The sequence below is a fragment of the Ilyonectria robusta genome (genome assembly GCF_021365365.1).
Source record: "Ilyonectria robusta strain PMI_751 chromosome Unknown BGZ61scaffold_18, whole genome shotgun sequence".
Lineage (NCBI taxonomy): Eukaryota > Fungi > Ascomycota > Sordariomycetes > Hypocreales > Nectriaceae > Ilyonectria > Ilyonectria robusta.
In genome coordinates this window covers 956,502-972,497 of record NW_025764452.1, presented here as the reverse complement: position 1 = coordinate 972,497, position 15,996 = coordinate 956,502, and the positions used below count along the sequence as shown (strand labels likewise).

At 51.1% G+C, this 15,996-nt stretch overlaps 6 protein-coding genes across 6 annotated transcripts; 2 read left to right on the top strand and 4 right to left on the bottom strand.

Annotated features, from left to right (window-relative positions):
• Positions 1-45: 45 nt before the first annotated feature.
• Positions 46-1,437, bottom strand: BGZ61DRAFT_590955 (uncharacterized protein; the record flags this gene model as incomplete). Its single annotated transcript, XM_046256660.1, has 1 exon — positions 46-1,437. One exon carries the CDS (start codon positions 1,435-1,437, stop codon positions 46-48), a length of 1,392 nt encoding a protein of 463 aa, XP_046100924.1.
• A 613-nt stretch (positions 1,438-2,050) lies between these two features.
• On the top strand, positions 2,051-3,908 carry BGZ61DRAFT_359515 (uncharacterized protein; the record flags this gene model as incomplete). The annotated part of the gene is made up of 2 exons (XM_046241087.1): positions 2,051-2,287; positions 2,334-3,908. 2 exons carry the CDS (start codon positions 2,051-2,053, stop codon positions 3,906-3,908), a joined length of 1,812 nt encoding a protein of 603 aa, XP_046100923.1.
• An 11-nt stretch (positions 3,909-3,919) lies between these two features.
• Positions 3,920-5,815, bottom strand: BGZ61DRAFT_359637 (glycosyl hydrolase; the record flags this gene model as incomplete). Its single annotated transcript, XM_046241096.1, has 2 exons — positions 3,920-5,610; positions 5,680-5,815. 2 exons carry the CDS (start codon positions 5,813-5,815, stop codon positions 3,920-3,922), a joined length of 1,827 nt encoding a protein of 608 aa, XP_046100922.1.
• Positions 5,816-6,263: 448 nt separating this feature from the next.
• BGZ61DRAFT_426254 (general substrate transporter) lies at positions 6,264-8,420 on the top strand. Its single transcript, XM_046243677.1, has 4 exons — positions 6,264-6,486; positions 6,536-6,609; positions 6,665-7,195; positions 7,252-8,420. Exons 1-4 carry the CDS (start codon positions 6,470-6,472, stop codon positions 8,250-8,252), a joined length of 1,623 nt encoding a protein of 540 aa, XP_046100921.1. The 5' UTR covers positions 6,264-6,469; the 3' UTR covers positions 8,253-8,420.
• A 1,108-nt stretch (positions 8,421-9,528) lies between these two features.
• On the bottom strand, positions 9,529-10,760 carry BGZ61DRAFT_481511 (aspartic peptidase domain-containing protein; the record flags this gene model as incomplete). The annotated part of the gene is made up of 2 exons (XM_046249293.1): positions 9,529-10,409; positions 10,466-10,760. The coding sequence occupies 2 exons, from the start codon at positions 10,758-10,760 to the stop codon at positions 9,529-9,531; spliced, it is 1,176 nt and encodes a 391-aa protein (XP_046100920.1).
• Positions 10,761-14,002: 3,242 nt separating this feature from the next.
• On the bottom strand, positions 14,003-14,934 carry BGZ61DRAFT_457198 (uncharacterized protein). The gene has a single exon (XM_046246625.1). It carries the CDS (start codon positions 14,772-14,774, stop codon positions 14,094-14,096), a length of 681 nt encoding a protein of 226 aa, XP_046100919.1. The 5' UTR covers positions 14,775-14,934; the 3' UTR covers positions 14,003-14,093.
• Positions 14,935-15,996: the final 1,062 nt, after the last annotated feature.

Below are 15,996 nucleotides of genomic sequence, written 5' to 3'. Positions count from 1 at the left end.
CTAGCAGTTCTTTAGATCTCACTACAAATTTCACTAATACTGATTTCATTTCTTCTGCTGCCCCTGAAGTCCTTCGAGAAAGCGTCGGCGAATATCCTTAGAATGTTCAATGTTCTTCTTCGCACGCTCTCGCGTGTCTTGAGCCCGCCTCTCTAGCCATGCATCCCTGTCCCGCACAAAGGCATCCATCCGATCTCTCTGCTGCTCCACCATGGCCTTTCTCTTGGGATCCAGAGTCTCTAGCTGTGGTGGTGCAGGGTGCTCTCCAGCTGGGAAGTCAGGCTTGCGGGGAATTCGATCCTCTGCCGGCAGGATGTTGAGCTTGGGACCAGGCAGGGTCTGATACCAGTACGCTGTAGTAGACCAGTCGTCCCGCAGGTGGTTCGCATGCCCCGTCTCCATGGTGACGCGGATTTTCTTGCTGAAACGGACAGGGTCGGCAAGGTGCCATCGGTAGCTAACCTGATGGTTTGGCACATCCTCCTCGTGGATGATGGTGCCGCAGAAGGGGTACGCGTTCTTCTGCATGCCCCAACCCTGGCTAAAGTAGTCTTCGCCGCCAGTGCCGTGCATCGAAGGGGGCCATGTGTCGTCGTCGATGAAGATCATATCGTCGCCTTCACCCCACCAAGTCCCCTGGAAGTGGGCAACGCTCTGGTTGCAGCCGATGTACTGACCAGCGCCCTCCGTCTCCAAGATGACGTAGTTGCCTTTACCATCGAGATTGGGCACCTGTGTTTCCAAGCTATTGGTCTGGATGCTCTCAGGAGCCCAACCGCTAGTAGGGTTCTCGCGGCGCCAGTGCGCGTGGAAGAAGAGGGTGTCCTTGCTGAGCGGCTCGGGGAGCAACTCATAGTCAATGTAGAAGTATTGAATGTAAGCTTGGTCGTTCTGGTTCTCGACCTCGATGCGAGCGCGCTTGTTGAAGGGCATCTGGAGGTAACAGTTGAACGCCGCGGCACCGCCGAATTTCTTCTCCTCAGATGGCTTTACGGATACTGTAAATGGGAGTGACTGGAAATTGGCTGCCATGGAGTGGCCCAGGCAGAAGAAATCGCCGATGGGAGCCAAAACGTTTGGGGTCTCCGAGTCATCCCAGTACATCTTGATCAGCACCTTGCGATAGTAGTCCGGATCGCTGACTTCGTAGTTCAGGCCGAGAGCGTTGTGCACCTCCATCATGGCGACGCCGGACTTGGAGTATGGGATGAGGCCGGGGCCCATGATGCGGCGGCATGTCTGGACGAACCACAGGTGGGTGATGGTGCCAGGTCCCTCGAGGTCCGCCAGGACAGCCGTCTCGCCTGGTTGGATCACCCAGGCATCTTCGTTGAGACCGCTGTGATCCCAACTGGAAACGCGGGCGGTGCGCGCCGTTTTCAACTTTGCAGCGTTGCTGAGGAGGTCGCTGCCGAGGGAGGAGCTGAAATTGTTCATGATGTTTTGGGTGTTGTAGTAGTGGTGATACTTGTGAAATGTTTTCCCGGTTGAATCAAGGTCTTGGAGAGATGAGTCGTCGTAGAGACAGTGACACACGCTCACTTAGAAATAGGTTTATATACATGTTCATCTTGGACCTGTCCGAAGATGGCCGGCTGGCGGCTTTGCATCCCGTGGAGACGAAAATGCGCTGTCTCGTGCCCTTGTTGGCCCAAACGTATAAACTTGTTCCGCCAAGAGGTCATGAAGTCGGATGTCTCTCCGCAATCCGATGATCTGGAGACGGATGCTACGCAAATGAAGGGAGCCACACCGAGGAAGGAAATCACTTTGGAGGGGCAGGGAGAAATGTGATTGGCTTGTTGGTGAAGCTTCGGGACGGTGTTTAATTCTCCACGACGCCGTACTCGGGCGGGTCCATTCATCCGGATGTAGTCGACGAACAGGTGACTAAACGACGCGGACTTGGAGCTAACACCGCGACCTTGTGGCGTGCTAATGCCCCCGCTCATCAAGTCCCTCACACGGCCATAAAGACATATCGGGGAGATAACGCACACGCCCGACTTTTGTCCTCCCTCACTGCGTTCACTGCTCGGGAAACAACACCATGGAAGCTGATATGCCAGACATGTCCACTCTGTCCGACGCTTCGCCGACGCCCCGGTCGGGGACTTCGCGGAGGAAGACTCGGACAAGGACGACGACGGCATGCAATGCCTGCAGGGCGAGGAGGACCAGGTGCGATAGTCGGAAACCCGACTGTGGGTTTTGTCTCGCCCGTGGCATCAAGTGCCACTACGCACAGAGCGAAGCAGCCCCTGCGCCTACATCCAGGTACGTCTATGTTCTAGCATCCCCGCGACCTGAGCTGACTCGCCCACGGAGTCGAGATGGAGCTCGCTGCCATAAACCAACGACTCGATTACATCACCAGCGTCCTACCTGCTACCCAGTTGCCCCCTGTCGCCCCGGGGGGTATCCTAGAGCACATCCCGGAGAACCACGTCTTCACTGGCGAAGAGAAACTGCCCTTCCAACTGCTCGGAACGGAGTGCATGATGTCCATCCTCGGTCTTGGCCCTGGTTTCGCGCAGGAGCTTGCGACGCTGGAGAGGAATGCCGCGCCAGTCGGGGTAGACAGTTCATCGAGGGTGCGTCTCATTCAGCGAGAACAAGCCCTCTCAGCCCTTGCTGCCTTCTCCACGCATATCCACGTCTGGTATCCAATACTTCGCCCCCGCTTCTCAGAACGCTATCTGAGCATCATCTCGGGGCCTTTGCCGCCAGGGTCCGAGACATGCATGGTGCTGCTAGTTGCTGCACTTGGTGTTCTTGCCCAACAGGACCACCAGTTGGGAGTATCCTGTTGTGACAACACCAGCGAGCTCTACCTGGAAGCCGCCATGGCCTCCTTGCCAGCAGTTCTTATCGATACGAGCATCGAGAGTGTTCAATGTCTGGTACTTCTGAGCATCTACCATTGCTGTCTTTCCAAGCCCTACCAGGCATACGACTACGCCATGATTACCTCGTTCAAGGTGCAAAACCTCCTGAAATACGTGGGCGATGGCGACGGCGAACTCTACGAGCATCTAAAAAGAGCCTACTGGGCAGTACTGCTCCTGGAGAGTGAGCTTCGTATTCATTTCAACGTCATCGGAAGCGGAATTTGGGACCACGACGACCAGGTCGCGCTACCGGACAGCCGCCGCGCGTGGCAATTCGACATCGAAACGGGCTCGCCTCATGGTTCAACGACTACTCCAGGCAGTAACGTATCCGCCGACGTTCCTCAGACGGACCAAACGCAGTCGTACTTTCTCGCCGAAATCTCCATGAGGCGCATGCTGCACCGCTGCAACACCGCTATTCGCAGAACACCCCAGGGAGAAATTGTCTACGCTCCGAACATCGCGTTAGAGTTGGAACTACAGCTCGATGAGTGGTGCGGCTATCTTCCAGAATCTGTTCGTTTTCAGAATCTCGAAATCGATGCTTTAGCCTCTGCCCACACCCCCATGTTCGTCGAACCTCTGGGCAACTTCCTACGTGTCCAGTATTACTGCTGCAAGTTATCAATATACTGGCCGGCAGTCTACCAGTGTATTCAAGATGGTGTAGCCACCTCGGAAGTGCTTCAGCACTGCAAGCGATTCTTCCAGGCATACATTCAGTTGATGCCAAGCCTGCTGATAAGCATTCGTAACTGCATTGTCAACCGCTGGACGCTATATGCTTCCATCTTTATGTCATCCATGGCTGCCATACAAGCAGCTCGGACACCCTGTCTTGGAGCTGGTTGTGTAGTGGACTGGCCTCAGCTTCTCATGTGCTTGAAGTCCACCAGCACCGTAGACCGGCGAATCGTGGAGGCCAGCCCATCTTTGTCATTGCTGGAGAGATCCCTTGCTCATCGCCTGACAGAGATTGAGTCCTGGTTTGATGAGGCAAATAATGAAGATTAAGCTAGGTCTACCTATGGAGGACACGAAGGGTCTCTCTGACCGGAGAGGGAGTCAACTCTGGCGGGTAAATTCCTGGCATCTAGCCCATCCCAAACTGTTACTCTTTCAAACACGGCACTACCTATGCCGCCGGTTGCAAATGCAGTAATCCCGCTGCTATCTTGACTGTAACTTGTCGAATACACCATAGTAGCCAAAGCGAATCGATCATTCGCGAAGATCTCCAGAATGTCTCCGTCAGAAAACACGCGTAGTTGCAGCTTCTCCATTGCCAGCTCGCGGTTCTCATCAGTCTCTTTTTTCATCAGTAGAGTAAAGGGCCCGGCATCTGGGCATTTGTTGATTGTCGTATCAGGTGTGGAAGCCTCGCGGTCGACGATGATGGTTTCGGTGACAGTACAGAAGGTAACGGATACACGGATTGACAAATCGTTGTTGTGGCGGAGATGGAAGCCCACAGTTTCGCACCCAGGATGTATTGAAATGGTTGCCTCGAGCTCCCAACTTGCCGACTTTGTCTGGCAGATTGCCCGATGTGCCAGACCACTTGTATCAGGTAACATCACTGCCGGTTCCAGCTTGAGCACCCGGCTACTCGCTTCTCGGAGTCGGGCCATCTCGTCGATGGGCCTCACTCCAAGAGTGAAAATGGTCGTAGAACCATCCGGTTGGATCCTGATTTCGAATGGGTATATATCTGAAAGCTTGCTGTGCAGGGCCTTCTCCACATTCGGTATCCGAAGAAGAAAGATCTCACGGGGAATGGCAAGAGAGCCGTTCCAACCCTTCCGCTTCGCAGCTTCCAAAGGTATGTCTTCCTCAGGGATCCAGCCATACACAATACGGCGATTTGAGACGGGGTCCAAGAACGAATTCGCAGCGTAGTACGTCCCGTGGTCGAGGTAGCCCCCACGCTCGTATCGGAACCTGGCCCCGTCGTCAGTCCGAGTGAGATCGCCCGACATCCACAACTGAGCCCTCACAGTACGCGAGGGAACTCCTGCGGATTGATCAAAATTCTTCACGTGGGCCTTTTCAACATCGCCCTCGGCTCCAATAATCAGAAAATTGCGGCTTTCAGAGTCTGCGTGCAGCGTGACGACGTTGGTGCACTCCCAGTTGACGCCATAGTTACCACACCACTTCTTTGACGGCTGGAACCTGGCTGGTACGTCGACCAAAGGGCTCAGATACTTCCACTTTTCGGCATTATCTTCAATCTCGTATAAGAACGTGGTGGGCCCTAAGTCTTGGATGCCACCAGAGATCAGCCCATAAGAAGTTGTGACACCCGTCCCCAGAGCCTCGCTGATGGCCGGCAATTGCGCCACGTAAGGATCACGGAACCCGGTGACTTGCAGGCCATATGGCTCCCCCGCCAATATTGGGTTACGGGGAGACTTTTCCCATGTAATTCCCCCATCACAAGATGTCGCTATTGCTAGGCCAGCTGCGTCTCGTGGGTATGGTGGTGTGCTCCAATGGAAGGGGAGGTGCTTTACAGAAGAGTAAGCGATCCTCAACGTCTTGTCACGGGCGTCCTCAGTGGAAGGAATCCAACAACCGGTAAACACGCCTTGAGAGTCGTAAATTTGGTCTGGGAGGAGGATTGGCGAAGTCGAGGCCGGCGACCATATCAGCATGTCCTTAGACACTACGTGGCCCCAGGACATGTTCCCCCATGTGCATCCTGCTGGGTTGCCTGTGATTTTATGTAAGCTGCTGCAAGCTGGCGAAAGGGATTATCTCCACGGTAAGGAGTTCAAAATACATTGGTAGAAGAGATGGTATGTTTTTGTCCTTGGGTCGTAGCCTGGAGCACATGGATCGTTGATCCAGCCATCAGTGGAGAAATGGATCTTAGGCCTCTCAACGGACCGCGGCGTTTGTTCCAGATTCCCTGCCATTGGGAAAATCGAAATCGATTGCAGGAGAGGATGGGTTGCTCTGAGTGTCCGGATGCTTGACGGCTGGAAAGGGAAGCCTCGGGCACTCGTTTTAACACCGTGATTGTTCGGTATCGTATAAAAGTACGTTGACGAGGTCTCAAGGGGAGCCACCCGTCTGCCACAGCACCCATGCAGTGCCTCTTCTGACGTCAAGACCGAGCACTAACGCCAGCTGGTGACAGACTAATGGAGCCGAGACAGGGTTCGCGGAGCTATCAGGAGCTCCGCGACGAGCCATCAACGCTAGCCCTCAAGCGCAGTTCCGCTCACACCATCGCCTCAATGTAAGGAGACTTGATTCAGCTTCTCCACTTTCATTCCAGGACTCCGCTGCTGTGGCTCGTTTTGGATTTTAGAAGTGACCTGACTAAAATTGAACCGACAATGTTATGCCCCCCGGATTTGCACGCAACCAACCCCATACCCCGCATCGACAGACCGAATCTTTGGGTTCGGTCAACGGGCAAGCCTGCCACTCTAAGGTGTATAAATACGTTCAGTGTCTGTTCGAAATTTACTTGACCTCCAGGCTATCATTTCATCAAAAGCTTGCACTCAGTTTAGACCCACCGACCATTCAGTTCTGCAGGGAAAAAACAACTCAATTTCAACATGACATTGATACACGGGTAGGCAACCTGTCCTTGGCGACGTTGATCAACCACTAACCCGGTATAGAGTCGACTACTCTGTTGTGGATCCAGCCAACAAATGGAAGATCCTCAAGTCGCAGTCGCGATTTGCCCTCTGGGGTAAGTCAGATTGGCCTGCACCTGGACCGTCCCATATCACTGACAACCTCATCAGCTCTACTCATCTCCTCCGGCGTTGTAATGCAAGGCTTTGACATTGTTGCTGGCGGCCAGCTCGCAGCCTTACCCGCCTTCAGAGAGAAGTTTGGAGTGCTCCAGCCCGATGGCAGCCACCTGATTCCAGCTCACTACCTCTCGGCTTGGAACTCCATCGCCCCAGCCGCAGAAATCGTCTCTACCTTCATTTTCGCGCCTCTTCTCGATAAGTTTGGCCGCAAATGGGGTATCCTTGCCGCATCTCTCATCTCAGTTGCCGGGGTCCTTCTCCAGCAACTTGCCCCCGATTGGCGGATGCACCTGGCGGGCCGTGGTGTCAACGGCATCGCTATCGGCATGATGTTCACTATTTCACCGCTCTGGATTGGCGAGACGTGCCGTCCCGAACTTCGTGGTTTTTTTCTCTGTTTCTTCAACACCAGTATCGTCTTTGGCCAGTTTGCCATCGTCATTATGTCCCAAGGCAGCAGTCATATTTCTGGGTTATGGCAATGGTGGCTACCTGTGGTTGCCATGTACTTCTTCCCTCGTAAGGCCTATTTCTGTCCTATCCTTGTAAACAATTACTAACAAATGGGTGAATAGTCATTCTCACGATAGCCTGGCCGTTCTTCCCCGAGTCACCTTACTGGCTTGTCCGTCGCGGCCGTAATGCCGATGCGAAGAAAGCACTTCGTCGCATCTATGGGTTTCAGGAAGCCGAGTACTACAATATCGAGGTCACTCGCATTGAAGAGGAAATCCGTCTCACCAACGAGCGACATGGTAACCTCGACGATCTTCCCCCGCGGAGGCTGCTAGGCGTCAACATCCAGTTGGAAGCCGAATGCTTCAATACCACCAACCGGAAGCGTACTTTTACAGCCATCTTTGCTGCTTCAGCTCAGCAAATGATCGGGGCCACGTTTGTCATTGGGTATGCTACATACTTCTTCGAGCTCATTGGGATCAAAGACTATTTTAGAGCCTCCGTCGCTTTATATGTGGTCATGCTTCTCGCTAGCACCGCGGCCTTTCCGCTTACCGAGATATATGGCCGCCGATTCTTGATCGTGGGTCCCCAGTTCATGCTCTGTTTCATGCTTCTCATAATCGGGATCCTGGGGTGCGTCCCCAATCGGGGTCAAGCAAGTTGGGGCATCGTGGCCTTGCTTTACGTTTGGGCGCTGATTTATCAGCTCTCTATTGGTGCCACAGGCTTTGTCCTAGCTTCAGAGATCGCAACGATGAGATTGAGAGCAGCAACTCAGGGCTTAATTACTATCACCAACTCGCTTTGGGGCCTGATTATGCAGTTCACAGTCCCGTACATGATCAACCCTGATGCTGGAAACTTGGGTGGCAAGGTCGGCTTTATCTTCTTGGCTACTGGACTTATTGCTAGTGTGGGGGGCTGGTACCTGTTTCCGGAGACTAAAGGCCTTTCTTTCGAGAGGCTGGATGAACTCTATGCAATGAACGTGCCTCCGAGGCACTTCAAGAGAACTGTAGCTCTACTTGAGGCCGAACGCAGCCGGGCTGAGCCTGCCCATGCTCTGCGCTCATTTCTAGCTAAGGAGGGAGAAGTTTCTGTAGAACATGCCTAAATGGGCTGTTACACGTTCTTACATTTTGACACATGATGTCGTTATTATGTGTCAATATAAAAGAAACACACACTGTTCCAGGTCGAAGTTGAATAACCGTTCGTCTGTCACCTTCGAAGTTTAATAAGTGGCAAAGGAGAGAAATTCAAGCTTAGATTTAAACTATACTCAATCGCTTGTCATAAATTGGTTTACATTTTATGCGTTATAATTATAACTTAAGGATCATTTTGATTGCTAATTGACGGTCCAGCTCTCAATCCACGCCAGTCACTTGGTCATCAGCACTTCCACTCGGACTCACATACATCCTGCTTTTTAATTCTACTCATCCTTGTCAGAACCAGTTACCGTTTAAGGTTCTTGTTGCCGGGCGTAAGTTTTCAAAACAGTTCCCCGCAAAGGATCAGAGAACTATAGCCGATTGACGTTCAGTCAATCCTCATGACCAGAGAACCTGCGCTACTGGCCTCTTCATAACAAGCATCCCATATATCCTTGCCAGCAATCTGGTCGGAGAAGCTGTGGCTGTGAGAATTGTGGGCTTCTGGGAAGAAGTTCCTTGATGGTTCAGGGAGGGGAAACTTCGCCCCAGCAGGGTGAGTTTATCCAGGGTCTAGGCGCGGATGCTGTCAACAAGGCGTTGGAATAATATCGAGATGGAAAGAGCTGAAGATGTGCATCCACCCTTGGGAATGAGCTGTGGTATATAACATAGTGAGTCTGCCATGAGAAGCAGCTGTCCTTTTAATAGAGGACGGTTGAGTAGTTCCATTTATGGGGGTTGAGAGTGTACTCGAACACTGAGAACTCCGACTCCATCCGTACTGGATGAAGTCATCGTTTAGTTGACGGGTTTGGGTGGTAGGTTACGTGATGGTTGGTCCAATGTTGAAGATATGTTGCAGGGGCGAAGGCATGGCAAAAGTCCTTCTATAGCACACACCTCGGCGAACCCCATTCAGAGCGGGGAGCATTAAGAGTACCTTAAACACCGTGTCACTGTAATGGATGTTTGTGGTGTCAGTAACTAACAGACTTAATAATTTGATATATATCTATACAACTAATTCACGACTGAGGGGGCACAATGAAGAGTGTATAAGTTGCATAAAGCTAGTATATGTTATGTAAGTCTTGTTCATTCCACGTCTCAAGTCATCCACTTCATCCACTCCCATTCGTGAAACAATAAATTGCCCTTACTTGCTGCTGTCGAGACATACAGCAGAAATGTCCATATCAAGCTCTGGCTAAAAAAGAATAATGAGCTAAATCAGGCAGCAGTAGCAAAACCGATGCGGCCGTTGGTGGTGTCATAGACAGAGTAGTAGTTCTCAAGGAACTTCTGGCCAATGATGGTGTTCACACCAGAGCTGCCACCATCGTTGATCCAAGCGTAGTACTTGCTAGAGCTCAGACCATAGAAGCTGTACTGGGCAGTCGGAACCAAGTACTGGGCCGGGGTAAGGGTGTAGGTCGTTGACCCGAACTTGATGCCAAAGTTCGAAGTAGGCTTTGTGGTGAACACGGCTAGGCCAGATGAACTGTCGGTCTTGCCGCCAGTAGCAGTCAAGAACTTGTTGTAGGCACTGGTTGGGATGTAGATGAGGGTCGTGCCAGTGTCAACAATACCAGTGGCGGACGACGCAAGGGTAGTCGAGCCGTAGGTGAAGCTGGCAATTGAGATACCCCAGTATGCAGAGGCAGTGCCGCTTGTGAGCGCCGAGAAGTACGTGAGCGAGCCGGTGTACTTGGAGGTATCAACGCCACCGAGAGTCAGCTCTCCATTGGTGTCAGCAGTGTCGCTTCCAGACTCGGGCTTGAAATAGACACCGAGGACTTCAGTGGAAATGGATCCCTGGCTATAGAGGTTGTCCATAAAGGTTGGGACCGAATTGACGTTGGAGACGGTGCCCTCAGTGAGATCAACGGGACCAAAGCCGATGATGCCATCGACACCAGAAAAGCCGGACGCCGAGGTAGCAGCGCCAATCGACTGCGATGTGACGGATAAACCACCGAAGCTGACTTTGTCTGTGTACTCTTTGCCAGAGAACGAGCCAGAGCCGTAGGTGACGGAGACAGTACCGCCAGTAGACTTGCCGGTTGATGTTGGCTCGCAAGAGGTTGAGGCACCACACCAAGTGTTGGAAGCTGCAAGATTTCAATGAGCATGTTGCGGCATAAGTGATACGAAAGAAGCAACTTACATCCAGTGTCGACGATGAGATCCCAGGTTTTACCACCAATCACGACCGGGGCGACGTAGGTAACATCCTCGTTGGTGACCGAGCCAGAGCTGGCTCGAGCCTTGACGCGGGCGGCTGTGTGCTTGCCGTTGATCTTTTGAATGCGGGACTGGCCTTTTTGAACGATGTTCTTGACTGAGCTGACGTTGGAGACGTGTTTCAGGGGCAGAACAGTGGTTTTGGTTCTAGGCTCAACAGGCGATGCCGTGACGGCGGAGGCGGCAGCAGCCAGAGCAAGAGAGACAGCGAACAACATTTTGTTGAGAAGAGATGAGGATCAGATCAGGTGCAATAGAAAATCTTTAGAGGATGATCAAGATTGAAAAGTGTCCCAAAATCAGGAACGAGAAACTGCATTTATATATGAGATCTTCTAGGAGACAACTTGTTCTGTACATCTCTTCTCGGAATGACGGCATCGTGCGATTGATGGCCGTATCTGGTTGGACTGGAATTGAACAATCTATCAGTTGGCTAGAATCCTGATATTCGTTAGGCGTGCGATCACGTAGTTGCTCGTTCGCAGCCGCATAGCCGCTAACACCTGCCGCATCAGGCAGCTCCTATATCTACCTCGGGCAGTAGGTTTTGACCTGACAGGGTATATGGGCGAGTTGCCCCCTTCGGTCAATCACCTAAGTATGCGTAGCAGCATTGCACGCTATTCACATATTTGTATGGAAGAATTCATGATCTTGCGATTAGCTCATACATGATATTTCTTTGTCTACTGATTACGATTCGAACGTTAAGCCAATTGTCCGCCCAAAGTCTGCTAGATTGCTGACACATATCCTGTATTAATCAATGCAGGAAAATATTATTCCGCATTATAAACTCCCTTATCGATGCAGTTAGAGACAATTCCTATAGACATTAAACTAGGTGAACTTCCGGCTCTCAAAATGTGAATAACGGGTTTTTTGTATCAATCCAATCTTGCTCCCCCATGATCCTACTATGGAAATCTAATCAATTCTCTTGATGTGCATCACACGACAAAAGTCCAAGGTCCATCCACATGTATAGTTCCCCTACTAGCAACGGGGCTGATAAGGGTTCTGATAATACCGTCATATCATCCAATAATACTACGCAGTCTCAATCTTCATCGGATCGACGCGCGACTAGTTATTGCATAAGTTCCCTAAAAGACTGGCTTTTCCCTTCACGATCGAGGTGGATGAACAAAAGTCCCTTATCTTCACAGTAACGCAAGAGTTGCTACGTAGTATTTCTATTATCACAGATGTTCCGCAGTCTCATTATGGGCGTGGCCTCCTCCGTATGGCGCCAACACAAGTTCCTTTCTTACCTCTTTGAGCTTGTTGGCCGGATCAGCGACAGCTGACTTCTCGCCATGTCGAGCACCTTTGGGCTCTAGAATGCGAAGTTCAGACACACTACAGAGGAGCCTTTCAAAAGTCTCTGCTCACGCTAAGGACACTAGCGTCACGGGAAAGAGCAGGGTCCCACCCAAAATGTATAGTAGGATTCCCAATGTACCTACCGCTGTGTCCGACTTTCCTTGTATTCATTTCCTCCTTCCAACTCAATGATTTTTTTAATATGATGAGGGATGCGCTCAATCCAAGCCTGAATAGCTTCCTGCGGAAGCTCCTTCCAAGCTGCTTTCCAAGCTTTGACTGCCTCATGCCTTGACTTTGGGGCTCCTTTCCTTGTAGTCCGTCTCTTTATCCATGGCCAAGCCGGCTCAATAGGATTGAGGTCCGGGGAATTCCCACACCATAGCAGCCGGCTGATGCTATTCGCATCATAACATTGTTGCTGTATATAGTGGCTGTGAGCAGGAGCCTTATCTTCTTGGACCAAAGTGCCCGGGCGGTCCTTGGTACATTCCAAAGCAAAAGGAAACATCTTAGGGATCAGGATTGTCTTCTGATAGCGATACCAGTCAATACCGCCCTTGGACCCTCTCGTCAGCTTTCCGGACTTCTTATTCCATCGCCAGATTGGCTTCGGGCCGGGTAGTTGATGTAGATGTAATCGTCGTATTCCATTTGAAATTTCCCACTCTTCTCGCATAACAGCTTCAAGATCCTCATTCATTTTATTAATGATTTTTTCGGCTTCCTTCTTTTCGGCAGCAGTCTCTGGACCCCAACAGTGGCAGGGGCCCTTCTTATCATAGGAAAAGGCGCCCCAGAACATAAATTCAGATGCATCTTTCCATCGCTCCCGGATACAACTTCGAACAAATGCCTCATCGGCTTTTCGCCATACGCGATAGCTTCCTCGTCGATGGAGCAGGATAACAGAGGTCTCGTCAGACCAAATGACATTCTTCCAGTCCTCTAGGGTCCAGTGCTGGTGTTCAAGACACCAAGCCAGACGTGCCTCCCTCATCTTCTTCGTCAATCCAGGTTTCCTCGTTGGCTTTGTCTTTCGGAATCCAGCTTTCTTCAGTATTCGCCATACAGTGACGGCCGAGATCTCGATCCCATCGCTGCTCAGTTCGCCCGCAATATCAGCACACGTCTTTTCCCTGCCAAATCGATCGCGGCGAACCTTGGCGATGATCTCTATTCGTGCCTCGTCCGTCTGCTTCTTGGGACGCCCGGAGCGGTGCGCATCACGAAGGAATTCGTCATGGAGGGTCATCGGTCGGTGGTTGGGATCGAATCCGCGGGAAATAGCGCGTGCGTAGATGTCATTGATTGTACGGGGCGAAAGACCTGTTATCTCTGCAACTTCAGCTGTTGTTTTCCCGCCCGATGGGCTCTTGAAGACGACCACAAGAGCCCGGGTTGCAATATCGGTATTTTGACGCATTTTGGCGGTCAAGATGAGGGGAAAACAGGAAAAGTGAAAGAGGGGTGAGGTACCTAAGAATTTGGCTGGGTACATTCGCTTTCGGCACGATCCCTGTTTGTGGCTGACCTTAGCGTCCACGCGAGCAGAGACTTTTGAAAGGCTCCTCTGTATGGCCGGTGCAAAAGTCCCTTGTGTAGTGAGTGGGTCAAGTCAAACCAATTGGCTTTCCAAGTTCTTGCAAACCGGCAAAGTCGGCACTTTACACTATTTCGCACCTTACCTTGTTGGGCCAGTTGGCCGCACCGTCCCGTGTTTTTTCCCCTGCCATTTCCAACTATCGGATCAATCGGCTAGCTAGCTAGATATACCGCTGGTCACGTAACCTAACCCCTGATTTCGCAAGCAGCTTAAAAAGAAGCTCTGTTTTCTGGAGCCGGATTGGATGGCACGCCTTTTATTACATGTATTTAACTATCATTATTTTATTTATTGCGCTTTGTGAGCATTAGTGAGGGCTCCAGGAACCCTCGCTCGCGCTACGGCCATAAGAAAGATGGGGTGCAAGGACAGCAACGCTCAAGTTGTCATCACAGATAGTGTTTGGGGGGTTGACTGCGCAGATCTTAACCTTGGTCGCGAGGAAGTTATGGGTTTAGCCATTGTCGGCTCGGAACTGGGTGTCCCCAAAGAGGATTCACACCCAAAACACGCTTTTTCTCGGTGTCGGAGAGGTCTTCGCTGACTCTGTGTTTGAGAGCGGCGCCTGTCAGAACTCTAATTATGACTGTAAAGTGAAATTGAACGTCTGCTCTGCCTACGAACAGCTCCCAATGGCAATGTTGGGATCAGGGCACTGGGTATTGCCACCCTGATGGATGCTTCTCAACAGCGTGATGCCCGCGGCGCCAATACCTCCGAGAAGGAAAGTGGTCGACAGTAGGGCGGCATAGTCGACGCGTTTGATTTCGCACTCTTGCTTCGGAATGCTTGGGGAAGGTTGTTGGCAACTGGTTGGCCAAGAACAGTTGGTCAGACAGCATGATAGGAAGAGTCGGCTTTTTATGGGGCTAGATCTGTTCTGTGGTTTCCTTTGAACTTGAATGGAGACTTTGAACCTACCAACGGGATCGAGACTCCCTCGCCAATCCAAGATGAATTGCCGGTACTGGGTGGAATAGATATCGAGGGGATCGTGACCGTGGCCCACATGGATGAGCCGTTTAGGCTGGTGGACTTTGCGTGGCAGATTGGTCAAGGAGGACGGCAGGTAGGCGAGGCGATTGAGTTGATGATTGTGCACGACATACGGCCAAACCGGGAGGATCGATACCACATCATTTTGGATGATATCAAAGAGGCATAAACGGACTCGTTCATATCGACGCCGGTCTATCGACGAGCAGTCATAGCAGTGTTCATGGATGGGGTAGCGCAAGAGATCTGCCAACACGTGGCCGGAGCGGAACTTTGTGACCGATGTAGGCTGGCAAGACATCTTGTCGGGGGTGAGATTGAGATAGATAATAATAGTGAAAGTAATTGCGAGGACGTGGTTATAAGCGGCAGGACTTGGAAGTTATTGGCACGGAGGAAGACACGTGGGTTATGACGCGGTTCTGGTGGTTTGATAAAGTGGCAAATAACTACAACTGTAAATACAGCTACGGACCTATATTACTACACAACAATTTAAAGATTAAATATGCTTAATATTTTTTAAAGTTACATTCTATACATCTGTCACAAAATATTTTACGTATTTTAAATATGATTTTTAAACTTTACATTTCATGAAAATCTACCTACCCTATATCAACCTTCTATTTTTAGCTACCTGTGGGTATCTGGGGAGAAAAAAATTCCAGCGCTTAAGGTGCCCACAAGCTACCCCCAAAAATTGGGTACCTAGTTTTACGCCCTACGGATCATGTTACGTCTAGGTCACTATGGCTCGCGGAGGTGCCGGATAAACTGCGACATAAACGACATGGGGACGAGTGTGAGACAGTAGCAATTGAGAGCTAACGCGTTGTGCGATGAAAGATCAAGGCTGGGCTGCTTTCATGCTGCTTCAAGTATAATCTTCCGCTGGACTGGAATGAGGAGACGCGGGAGGGTGGGCAGGACGGGGGAGGGGGAGGGGAGGGGGAGTCATGCTTATAAATAAGGCGCTGCCGGTAGTGCTGATAGGGTCGCGGAGCTGGCAAGTACGGGAACTAATGTAGGAGGAGTTTTTATATGGCCTGGGCACGGCGACGGTTCCACGGGATGAATGGGGCGATTGCACACGCGTTGTGGGAGGCGGTTATTTCGAATTTCACCCATTCTGAGCAAGCCACATCACGGCCACACTGATAGGAACCACCAGTATGTTAGACGCAGAGAAAATGCATGTCCTTTTCTGCGCCTACTGATCCAATAAACATCTTATTGCTAAACTAGATCTAGACTGCAACAAGTATTTTTTATCGGCCGAAGCGAATCGGTATCTCCCCTGGCCTCGACCCTGGCCAACGATGCCTTTAGTTGCATCCTTCATGAGCACGTTTGTATTTCATGTTTAAACTACCTTCTCCGCTGAATTTCAATATCTCTCGAATATCGTGAGCATCTCTTATCCCACCCTCAACAAACCTCTGTTTAAAGTTGCGATGGGGCCACATTGAAGGTTATCTTGTCTTCCCGATAATGGAAAACATACACCCAACTCTCAAAAA